Source organism: Varanus komodoensis, unplaced genomic scaffold, assembly GCF_004798865.1.
Source record: "Varanus komodoensis strain SLA01 unplaced genomic scaffold, ASM479886v1 scaffold2, whole genome shotgun sequence".
Lineage (NCBI taxonomy): Eukaryota > Metazoa > Chordata > Lepidosauria > Squamata > Varanidae > Varanus > Varanus komodoensis.
In genome coordinates this window covers 19,206,088-19,218,287 of record NW_025335568.1, presented here as the reverse complement: position 1 = coordinate 19,218,287, position 12,200 = coordinate 19,206,088, and the positions used below count along the sequence as shown (strand labels likewise).

General features: G+C 43.1%; 1 protein-coding gene across 1 annotated transcript; it reads left to right on the top strand.

The window, feature by feature from the left end:
* The first annotated feature begins 6,552 nt into the window (after window positions 1-6,552).
* On the top strand, window positions 6,553-11,634 carry CUNH4orf54 (chromosome unknown C4orf54 homolog). The gene is made up of 3 exons (XM_044428497.1): window positions 6,553-9,859; window positions 9,890-10,708; window positions 10,970-11,634. The coding sequence occupies exons 1-3, from the start codon at window positions 6,553-6,555 to the stop codon at window positions 11,632-11,634; spliced, it is 4,791 nt and encodes a 1,596-aa protein (XP_044284432.1).
* Window positions 11,635-12,200: the final 566 nt, after the last annotated feature.

Below are 12,200 nucleotides of genomic sequence, written 5' to 3'. Positions count from 1 at the left end.
TTTTAATCTCACTCAGGTTAAGGTCTTGAAACCTGTCCAGGTTGACAGTTCCATTCCTTGGAAAAGGGTCTTGCTTGCAGGGAAAGAAAAATTTGAGAAGGTTGCCAGGAGTGAGGCATAAGTGTTTTACATGCATAAAAGGGATTATTGTGGTCAGGATATCAAATAGTCCAGGAAGATAATGGAGGATATGCTTAATGTTTTAAGGCAGGGTCCCCAACTAATAAAAGTGTTGAGTTGGAGATGTGAATCCTGAGGATGCTTTAGAAGAAGAAAAAATAATCCAGCAAATGTTAAACATGACTTATTTTATTTATTTTCAAATGTATAGGCCACTGAATAGCCCTCTAAGTGCTCCCTAAGCAGCAAACAATATTAATAAGAGGCCAGCAATACATTTATAAGTACAGGGGGATAGGGGAACCTGTTGGTAGAAGAATGTGCTATCAGGTGCTAAAATCAGGTTTTGAAAAACATTTGAAAGGAGACATTTTTGCCTGGTGCTGAAAGTAGTGACAATGTCAGGCAGGCCTTTTTAGGAAGCCCATTCCAAAGGTTGGGGGTGGGGGCAGCAACTGAGAAGGTTCTTCCATCTAATTGCCATCCCCTTTACATCCTTTACGTATGGCTCTTTCAGAAGGGCTTCATTCTCAGATCTCAATGGGTGGGTAGGAGAATATGGGAAAAGGCAGTCCTTCAAGTAACCAGGTCCCAAGCGGTTTAAAGGTTTGCATGTTAAAACCAGCACTTTAAATTTGTCCTGGTCTTAAGAGATTATGCAGCAGAGTGAGATGGTATAAAGCAGTGAATTGATTGTGTCTCATCAAAATGCAAGTGAGGGAGTAACTATTTTTGTTCTGTTTTGTTTTTTAAGAAAATGTATTCAACATTATAAAAATCAGTCAGTGCCAGATATAAAAGAACTGCTGCTCTAGTTCAGGACAACTATAACAGAAAGTAAGCCTGCTCAATAACATCCTTCCTTTTACCCATTATAGTTAATCAGTCCTATTAACAAATACTACTTAAGCCAAACCACAATATAGAAAAGGTCATTAGATTTCCACTTTAATGCAGTTATCATAGCTGCAATGAACAGATTTCTGACCCATTTATATTACTATTATACATCTTACAATTTTTAAATCCAAAAGATTCCACTTCAATTTGACTCATTATTAAATAAATACTGGATATTATTTTTCTCAAAATTTCTTAACATGAATATATATCAGTTTGTAGAAAGCTCACTGCAAGCATAAAACTTTAAATCTAAGCGAAAAGTCGCAGGGCTTTTCAATCTGTTACATAGTTTGATCATACCAAAAACACCAAAATGCCTATCATGAGTTACTCACTTCCGCATCTGCCAAATCTTGAATTCCAGTGCACAGGCACCATCACACTTTAGAGTACTAATTTCCCATCCCAGCATGTTTACTAAAAAAAGTAGTGCCAGTGAATCAACTGGATTTACTTCTGAGTAAAGGTACACAGGACTTTAGCCTTTATTACCTATTTATTATTTTTGCATAAAAAAGAAACCACGCTGAATCCTCCTATGTATTCCATGAAATTAGAATGTATTCTATGTATTCCATGAAAATGGAACACAGGTTATCAGGAAGCTGATCCAATGAGCTAAAGTCTGAATAAAATATTTGGGGCCATTCTAAAAGTTGCTCTTGCTGTAGCAACTGTCCAGTTGAAAAAATGAATTTAAATACATACGCCAAACTGAATTTTATCCATGCAACTTGATCATGCATTAATGTACATGTTCAGAGGTTCCTAACTAGTGTATCCTTCAAAGGGAAGAATGTAAGTCACCAGATAGCACTTCTTGTCCAGTACTTGTCTTTGCTTTGGGTATTCCTCCTGAAATTGCTCAGGGCTAGGTGACTGCAGTTTGGAAACTCTGCATCCATGCTGATGTGTTGTCACCCTGTTAAAACATTATCTCCTGGGAAGTATATCTCTGAAACCTCCAAGTACTCGTCTTTGCTCACCTGCATTTGTCTATTTGAGTCTAGCTTTACATCAACTGAGACTTCTTGCATTATTTTAAACAAAACAATTTTAATTTGAAAAATCATGGCCCCTTTTCATAGTTATATCCTCAAGCTAATTTCAGCCATGATATAGTAGTCAATCATCACTAAACTCAGTTCCCATTGCCTTAAACAAGAAGCAATGTTGTTGCACATACTGGATTACTTCATACAACCTCATTTCTTTGACTTGATCCTACCATGTGGCAAGTCAACCTGTCTTGGAAGAAATACTAATTACTTTGACATCAGGCTACAGGTATTTGCAAACCAGTAATCTAGTGTTTGCAAACCAGAAAACTATAGTTATGCAATCATTTTCTCTTTCTAAATGGTCATTTGTAGTTGTCAAATGATGGGAATCAATAATAAGTTGTTTGAAGGGCAGTCACATCTCAGACTTAAGTAGCAAATATTCAGCTTGTCAGGAACATGATAGCTCTTAAGTAGCTTAGATCCACTTGATTCCTAATTTCTGGCAATTGTCAACATTAGTTGTTGGCTGAATCTCTTCTTTGAGATGTTGGCATCATTAGCCAATACTTGTTCCGACCATTGTACATAAAATATACTCTATATCACTGACCATAGTAGCACACAAAAAGGGTCTGCATTTGAAGAAGTGCAACCCACAGAAAATTGCAATAAATTTGTATAATTTTTCAACACTAGAGGGCTGTTTTGCACAAGCTACCTGAATTCTTGGCACTATCAGCTACTGGTTCATGGGTGATCCATAAACATTTTTTTTAAAACCCCCCACATGCTATAGGGTTAACGTAATTTCAAATACAAATCTATGCATGGTTAGATGTTTAGACAGAAAAAAAACACTACAATTTCCAGTCTTGCTGGAGGGTGTTGGGAGTTTTAAGACTTATTTTCCATCTGAAAGTACATAGGCTTGTGCTGTAAATGTTTTGTATTTTAGTAGAGGATTGAGAGGTGTCAACTTCTAATTAAGGAAGATTTTGCAAGAAAATCATTTAAAGCAGACTTGTCCTTTCAAATGATGCCCTTCATAATAATTTCTTCTCTACAGAATGTCTTTCTCCTGCTACATTTTCCTAACCTGGACATTTGGAATAGCTCTTACTAACAGAAGCTAAAGTGTGAAATTGTGATGCTTTCCTTTCTCCTCCCCAGGGACTAAAATCTCACTCACACCATCTTAGACACAGATGGCCTGTTAAGTGATTCATGATTCAAACTGATTCCCAAATTTGGGTATCCTGTATGGTAGGTTACGTTATGAAAGCTGTATGACTGGCTCAGTGCCTCATTCTGATTAAATATCCAAGTTGTAATATAACCTGAGCATTCCATTTCCTAGAAATGCTGTCTTCATTCTAATCAGAATTTCACATTGTGTCTTATTCCGTGATCAGAGAAAACTTTTTGAACAGCCATTACTTTCAAATTACCAGGTACCACTATATTAAGAATTGGCAATTTAATACAAAGCACATTGTTTTACGACACTTGAAGTATTTTGAATATTCTGCAACTGGAGAACCTCATCTGAGTTCTTTTCATTTATCAGAAATGAAGAAGGAATGACTAAAAATCAGCACATATTTTACTCTTTTTGCTTTATATCATTCAATTTATTTTCATGCTGTACCAATTGTCTTCTTTCTATACTAAAGATACATAAGAAACATACGAAAGCCAGTGAGGTGTAGTGGTTGAGAGTGGGACTCAGGAGATCTAGGTTCTAGTCCCCACTCAGCCATGGAGCCAACTGGGTGACTGTGAGCCCAACAATTAGAGTTGTGAGGATAATTTTGAGAGGAGGAGGAAAACTATGTAAGCTGTCTTAAGTGGAATGAAAGGAAAAAGATGGAATATAAGTGTAACAACAATACTTAAGTCAAGACAGTTTCATCCTATGCGGTATTGTCAATCTTCACTTGATTTCACAGTCCAGTCTTCAGGATTTAACCACATGTCTATCCAAACCATTCTACTGGAGGTATCTTAAACAAAAATGAATCTGTTCAAAATCTGAGACCTCAAACTTAAAAGAGAATATACACCATGAATAATACAGCTCCTTCCCACTTCACATTTACTGATGGTATTCCTTTTCACAATGATTAAAAAATGCTTGTTCAAAGAACTCTCTTCAAGCCAAACCAATTGGATAATTGATTTGAAATCTCATTTAAATTAATCTAGTTGAGCCTCAGGACTAACTTCAGAAACCTGGCCTGTCTCCACTGGAAATTCAAAATGCCCTTCTAGGTTTGATTCAACTTTCCAACCAAATAAAAAAATAAATATTAGGTAGTTGAACCTGAAGGTCAAGGACTTTTTGGTGCTAATACCATAACTGCTCTCCCTGGAGAGGTTTAACTCTCTTCCTGTTTTCAGAAAGTCCATGAAAATTGTTTTATTCCACCAAACATTTATTTTTTTTCCTCCTGTGTTAACAGTTTAATGGTGTTTCACTGCTGCTTTCCTGTCTGTTCAATCTAGTTTAAAAATTATTGTAATGTTTATTTTAATATTTTTGAATAACAGTTGGGGCACAACATTGCATATATATTTTTAGAATTTTTTTTAACATTTAGCCTGCATGCTGTGGCCCTTTTTAATTACTTTTGCAGATGTTTAATTCGTTATGTTGTAATTGGCTTTAATGTGTTTTACTCTGTTAATATGTTTTATGCATTGTAAGCCACCTAGGAAGGCCTCGGCAATTATAGGCGGCCTATAAATACATGTAAATAAATAAATATAGAAAAATGGAAATTGAAATAAATGAAAATAAATTACATACCTTTATGGTCTAGTTTTGTTAATTTTAATACTGGCAAATATTACCTTACAGAATTTGCTTTGAACAAATACAGATCATATAAATGAAGATTTTTTTTCCAAACCAAATTTCCCATGCAAATATTTGCTTAATTCATAATTTTTGAACAACTCACATAATTTAAATTGCTTGTATATTCCTTCTAGTCTGTCCTCAGTAACAGGTTGCTTTCTTAAACATTTGAACCTAAAAAGATGGGAAGGAAATTTTTATTAAAGGGGTTGGGATTCTTGCTATGAGTGATGGCTGAACACGTTTATTTTTGTTATGTACAAATGCGATAGTTTAAAATAGTACTTTATTCAATCGGCTGAAATGACACACAGTCTATGTATAGTTAATGGTTTTGACCTAGCAAGCTACACTGATCTTACAAAAATGCTCTACAGTTTCTTACTCTGAGCAAGTGGCTACGAAAATCCAAACCAGTTTAACATTTTCCCAGGCTACTCTTCAACTTGTCTTCCCATCTGTTTTACAACTGATGAGTCGTAGGAAATTATTTTCTTCTACAAGGAGTTGCTTTTTTTTGTGGATCAACTCTACAATAGTCACAGAGAAGGTAAATGATTCGTTACCCAAGATTATCATCTCCTGTCCTGAAATGTGGTTAGATTTCAGTGTAACAGATGGCCAGTATCCAACATATAGTTAGAGAAGCTTAAGTTCCTTTGAATCTAATAGGACTTAAATGTGATTAATTGTGGCTGACATGGTTTGAGTAAAATTTTAACTCAGTTTATGGGTCTGACAGCTTTATAAAAGAGCTCGTGCAATTTAAAATTACTGAAATTCATCTATTTCACATGTTGTGTGAAGATGTCTAGAAAAAGTCTGTTTCAAGAGTGTTTGAGGGAATCAAGAATTTTGATATGTGGTTACATTTTTAAAAAAAAACTGGATAAGAGAAAACTCTTTGAATATTTTGCATAAAATTCAAACCAAACTAATTTCTCTAAGTCCAAGAGTGTAAATAGAGCATGAACTGAAAAACTAAGCTTTTTTTAAAAAAAAGTTTATAATTAAAATACAAGTCATTTGATATCTTCAATGTCTTAATAGGGCTTACCTCAACATTATGTTCTTGACCGTGCAAATATTATCTAGGTACAGGGTGTGTGTGTGTGTGTGTGTGTGTGTGTGTAGTATTCCTTCTAGCACCTATATGGGATTTCCATCCTACCCTCCCTCTTTTTCATTGCAGTTTTCCTACTTTCCAAAAGACTAATAGCTTTTTAAAAATTACTATATAATGCGCAGATGAACAGGACCACCCTCCCCCCATCATAGCTAGAAGTATAAGAATTTCCATATGCTTTCTCTTCATTTCGGGATGTCTGGGGAAGTTGAGCTGCAGATGCTGCTAATGCTGCTACTTCTGTTACCAATGGCATTCAGACTGACAGTTCTTCGTGCCAAACCAACAACTGTACTTCATAGCTCTGGAATAAGACACTGGCAGCAGAAGCAGCAGCTACCCCCCCACCCTATCTCCGCAGAGACAACAGCAGCCATTCACCCTACTACTACCCCAGCACTATCGGGAGTCTCTCCAGGGTCTACCACTAAACTACAGGGAGTGAAGTTGGAATCCACATCACTGGAGACGCATGTGTGCCTCCCAGCTTTGAGTCCAAATCTCTTTGTTCCCTTCAGTCAAGTTGAAAAGTGATCGGCATGGAAGTGCTTACAAAATCGCCTGCTGAGCAGATCGTTATTCAAAAAGGGAAAGCTGGAGAAAGCTGCAGCCAAATGATGAAGCACCATTCTCAAGAGCCATCAACATCCTCCTCCAAAGAATCAAAATATGTGGAGATTTATGATTTTCCTGGAGGGAGGGGAAAGAGTCCCCAAACTGTAAAACTGACTCTGGCAGGGAATGGAAGTAAAGTGGCCTTTATCAGACCTAAAAATGGACCGTGCGAGATCAGTGAGGTTAACAGATTGGCTAACAATATGCTGGCAGGCAGATCTGCAGATCAAGAATCCCAGGATTATAAATCTAAAATGGAAGGCACTCCTTCACCCATGGGGATGAAAGCTGATGAGGCAGGGGGAACCATCATTGGCACCAACTCAGAAGGGTCTGAGCATACTTTGTCTCCTAGTATCTCAAACATTCAGCTTTACACAAATGGCTGCACTGAATCATCCTCATCCTCTTGTCCTTCACCAGTACAAAAGACAGCCAGCTTTCCAAAAATGGATGACTTGGGAACAGGGGGGAAAACCTCCTCTTCCTCATTTGGATATGACAGTGATGAAGATGATGATGCAGACTGCAAGGCAATCTGTCTGAGTAACCAGAGAGGAGGATGCAGGCATGTTTCACAACTACTGCAGTCACAAAAGAGCTACACCAGTGAAAATAACATTAACAATAATGATGAAGCACATTATATTACAACCCATGAAATCCAACTCAGCGAAGTGGACCATGACATGGATTTTGACTACGGATTAGCTTCTCGGTGGGACTTTGAGGATAACAATGTGATATATTCCTTTGTGGATTATGCTTCTTTTGGGAGTGAAGAGACTCTTGCCGACACACAGACAGAAGAGGACAATAGCTGTTATCTCAGCACAACCACTAGTGATCCCAATAATCAAACAGACAGTATTGATAATACCAGCAGCACAGAGATAGTCAGCATTAATTCTGAAAATGATACCCCTAGTACAGACAAATGCGCCAGCTCGGAAGAAAGTCAGTCCAAGAACCTCAGCAACATGAGTGAGAATTCTGCAGGCCAGATACTCCTATCAATCAAACCAACTTCCAGGGCTATAAATGAGCCTAGCAACCAGCACGAAAAGCAAAACATTATTTATGCTGCCAAGCATGAAGGCGACATGAGCCTCTGTGTCTCCACATCTCATGAACGAAATTCAAATTTAAAACAAGATGTGTTCCATGACTATCCAAAAAAATTTATTGCAGTTCCTGCACGTTTGCAAACAAAATGTGGAGCCATAAGAGCAAGAGAATTAGGAGGCTATTCAAGTGGTGCCTCTAGTGTGGTAAGTGAGTTGGATGATGCAGATAAAGAAGTAAGAAGCCTGACAGCAAGGGCATTCCGGAGCTTAGCTTATCCCTACTTTGATACCCTGAACTTGAGCTCCAGTGAGTCTTCCACATCTCTTTCGGATCACAACCTAGGAATCAACCGATGGTCAACGTATTTGGATTTAAAATGTGGCAGCCTTGGGCAGAAAGCAGAGCAGAATCTTTTCAAAAGCAGCACTGCATCCACTGGATGGAACAGAAGCACTGGGACAAAGGCATCCAATGACCAGTTCTACATCCACTCCAATAAGTCACAGACTAAAGCATTAGAGTTTGTTGTCAGCAAACTTGATGGAGAAATAACGCATGTGGAAACACCAGCTTGCTTTGAAAAACGGATCCAATCAGGCTCTCGGGTTGTTACTTTGTTGGAGACTTTGAATTTCAGCAGCAATATTAATACGGGTATCCCCAGACCTGCTAAACCTTCTGAAAATGCTGCTGTTGGATCAAGTTGCGCAGATGAAATTACGGAGACATTGCCAAAGGAGCTGGGCAATGAAGCTTGCAAACAAACTGGACTGGCTGCAGAAACCATGGAAGGCACACAGAAGAAATCAAAATTTGCATCTAGTCTCCTCAAAAATGTTATCTCAAAGAAGATGCAATTGGAGCATGAGTTCAAAATGGAAAGGGGAGAGATCACCGACACCACACATTCTGGTATGTCCAATTCCTTATCTTCTAAAGAGGTAGATAGCACCTCCAAAGAGAAGGTAAGGGATGGGGGTTTGCAGAGACAGAATTCTAGATATTCAGAAGGCAGTTCTGATTACACTATTGTAACAACAGATGATTTAGGGGAGGTTTTGGATAACAAATCACCTACTTCCAAGCCATCTACTCCCCGGGAGGGACATATTAGTTTGAATCGATCCCTTTCTGAAACATTTTTAGAAGAGGCATGTAAAATAAAAAAGAGTGCTTCTGAGACACTCAAGGCAACTTTTCTCCGTAGCCAGAATAGTGCATTTAGAACATGGAAAGAAAAAGATGCAGAGAAAAAGGAGGAAAAAGTTCCAGTAGGAAAACTGAAATTTTTGTCCAAAGGTGACTGGAAGGCAGATTTGGGAGAAATCTCAGCCAGCAAATCAACTAAAATGTCTCGTCTCTTTGTCCCAAATATTCAACAAACAACCAAAGAAAAACAATCCAACACACAGGTGACAAAATATTCTACAGCGACCTGTGCAGCAGCTCAGACAGCAATTGCCACCACAATGATAAAGCCCAAACCTCCTGAAATTAAGATCAGCTTGGGCAGTGTACAGCAGAACAAAGATCACCCTTTCAATATTGCTAAGCTTCTCACACCAAAGATAGCTGGAAGTGTCCCAAACTTTTTCAAGACAATTGAGGACACCAGAAGTTCCCTTCAAAAATCTTCCAAAGGGGAAGCTGTGGATAAAGTGCCTCAATTTTTGGTACGTGATGTAAGAGAAAATAAATCTAAGGTCCAAGGACCCATCCATCAGGTAAGAGATGTCAGGAAACTGATCAAGAGCAACTACAGCCATGAGTCAGGAGATAACAGTGACAGAGGCAGTGTCAACTCTGATCAGGGAATATCTGAACAGAAACCCAAGCAGCTGGTGACAGCAGGTATTCCCAGGTCTCTATCTCCTGTGGTGATAACCTGTCAGGCAGTAAGCAACAGCAAAGAGGACAAGAAGGCCAGCAAGACTCCTGAGATGGGTGCAAAAGCAAGCAGCACAGGCAAGATGTTGCCTTCCAACCAAGAGGGAACAATTCTGGTGCATAGAACCTCAGGGAGACTGCCTGTGGCTACCATAGCTCCTAACAAAAGTGACCCTCACCAGCCTGCTGTGCTGAAGATAGTTTCCAAAACATCTGTGCCCTGGAGACAGCATGCACAACCACCACCACAACCTCAGCCAACGATGGAGAAAAGCAGCAAGGGAGGAACATTGGTGGCGTCTGAAGAAGAAGAACCTCCACGGGAAGAGGTGAGCAAGGCACCATTCACAGTGAACCATCAGGCACTGCAGAAACTTACTGCAGCCGTCAGAAGCATGGAGGAGCTCTACAGCTTCAATAAGAATGAGTGGAAGCGCAAGAGTGACCCACTACCCATAACCGATAGCCATGTCCTATCCCTCATTGCCAGTGAAGAACGAACCATGACCAATACCAGGGAAGAGTCAGGGTTAGGTGTAAAGACTGAGGAACAGGACGAAGATCAGAGTGTGGAATTAACATCATGTCCCAGCAGTTTTGCCAACAGCAAGCCTGCTGCAGAGCGCCAACCCCACAGCAGGGTTGCCAATCCAACCAAGAACATAGAGAAGGTCTCAGCCAAGACAGCTGCCTTTGAGAGTTTGGCACTGGCTAGAGAGCAGCAGCGAGGCCCAGGTTTCCGAGGAGAGTCATCAGCACTTACGGCAGCAACTGCAGAGAAGGGCAGAGCCCCTGTGGTCCCCCGAGGTACATTCACCTTTAACACCCAGGCCCAGAAGGCCAAGCAGCAACTTCCAGAGCCTTCACCACCAAGAGGCCTCAAAGGCCAGGCGAAGCCTCGCTCCATCAAACTCTTCGGGCACAGGCAGGGCTGCCTTGCCGAGCATGACAAGGGGTCCAAACCGGTGGCTCCTGACTGTGGAAACTATTTGGCCATCCCTCTCAAAGTGTCGTCGGTGGAGCAGCCGGGGACGGCCACGTTTGGAGACGGAGGCCGCCGCCAAGGCCTAGTTTCCGCCACCTCAGCTGCGGCTGCTCTGTGCAACCACCAGCCCTACGGCACGGGCAGGAACCAGGCGGCCTCCAATCCGGACAAGGGGCAACAGCAATCTAAGGAAGGAAGCAGCGGCCCTACCGCTGCCGCCGCCCCGCCGCCCCCACCTCAGCCTCAGCCTCAGCCTCAGCCTCAAGCTCAACCCGACCCGCAGCCGCAGCCTCTGCCTCCCGCTCCCGCCCCCGCTCCCGCGCACACCCCGGCGACGGCCGCGGCGCCTCAGCTCGAAATGACTCCCGCGCAAATCTTCCCTCAGGCTTTCTCCCTCGCAGCAGCGGCGGCCGCCGCCCTGACAGGCGCTGCCCAGCCCGCGCCTCTGCTGTGCTTCTCCCCTCCCATGCCGGCCCCGGCCGCCGAGCAGGCCGCCTTCCCGCCGCCCCAGACGCAGCGCAAAGTGCTGCTGGACCTAAGCACAGGCCAGTGCTACGTGGTGGACACGCCAGTGCAGCAGCCGCCGCCACAGAAGCGGCGCCTCTTCGACCCCGAGACGGGGCAGTACGTGGAGGTGCCCTTGCCCGCCCAGCCGCCCGCGCCGCCGCCGGCCGTGGCCCCCATTACGCTGCCCATGTCCCCGCTGGCACTGGGCACGACGGCGGGACCCTACAGCGCCCCGGCCGCAGCCTACATGTTCTACCCAGGCTTCCTGCCAGCCGTCTTGCCCGCCAGCACCTTGCAGGGCCAGCTCGCCCCGCAGCCCGGCAGCGAGCTGAGCGCCAGCGCCGCCGTCGCGTCGTCCAGCCCTGGGGCAGACAGTCCTTATTACGTGCCCACGTGCAATACCCAGCCGCCGCCGCAGCAGCCGCCGCCGCGGCCAGCTGCTCCCGGCGAGGGAAAGGCGCCGCTCATCAGCATCACCTCGCAGCCGCTGGGCCCCAGGATCATCGCGCCGCCCTCCTTCGACGGCACCACCATGCGCTTCGTCGTGGAGCATCGGTGATGGCGAGCCGCCGAGGGCTGCTGTCGGTGCTGCTGCGACGGGTGAGTCGACAAAGGCAGCGTGCAGGTCCAGCGCATGCAGTGTTCGTGGTCTCCCAGAGCTGTGCTCCTGCTCGAAGGGTCGCTGGGGATCCTGTGTCAGCGGCGGGGCTGCTTACCCCTTGCAGATCGTCCTTTGCAGGCTCTGTGGGCTCTATCCATGGTGCTGAACTCCAACAGCGCCATGGACAGCTTCTGTCATACTCCTAACACGAGCTGCAATGGCTGAGGAGCCCGGTTGACACAGGCGTCACTAGCCCCCCTCCCCCCCAACACGAAGCTTAGCGGCAAAGGTAGGAGGGTGACCATAGCAGATGTGTGTGTGTGTGCGCGTGTGTTTTAAAAAATCTAAAGGAGATGCAGGGCTTTTAAGATCTGGACTGGGACACTGCATCCCTTTTGGAGTAAACATTAAAAGATGACATAGATGCTAGACACACATATAAAGTCGTGTCTGTTTTGCCCTGAGCCATGCATGCATTGCCGCTTTGTGGTGACCAGGCAAATATCTATTGGTGGGATGCACCA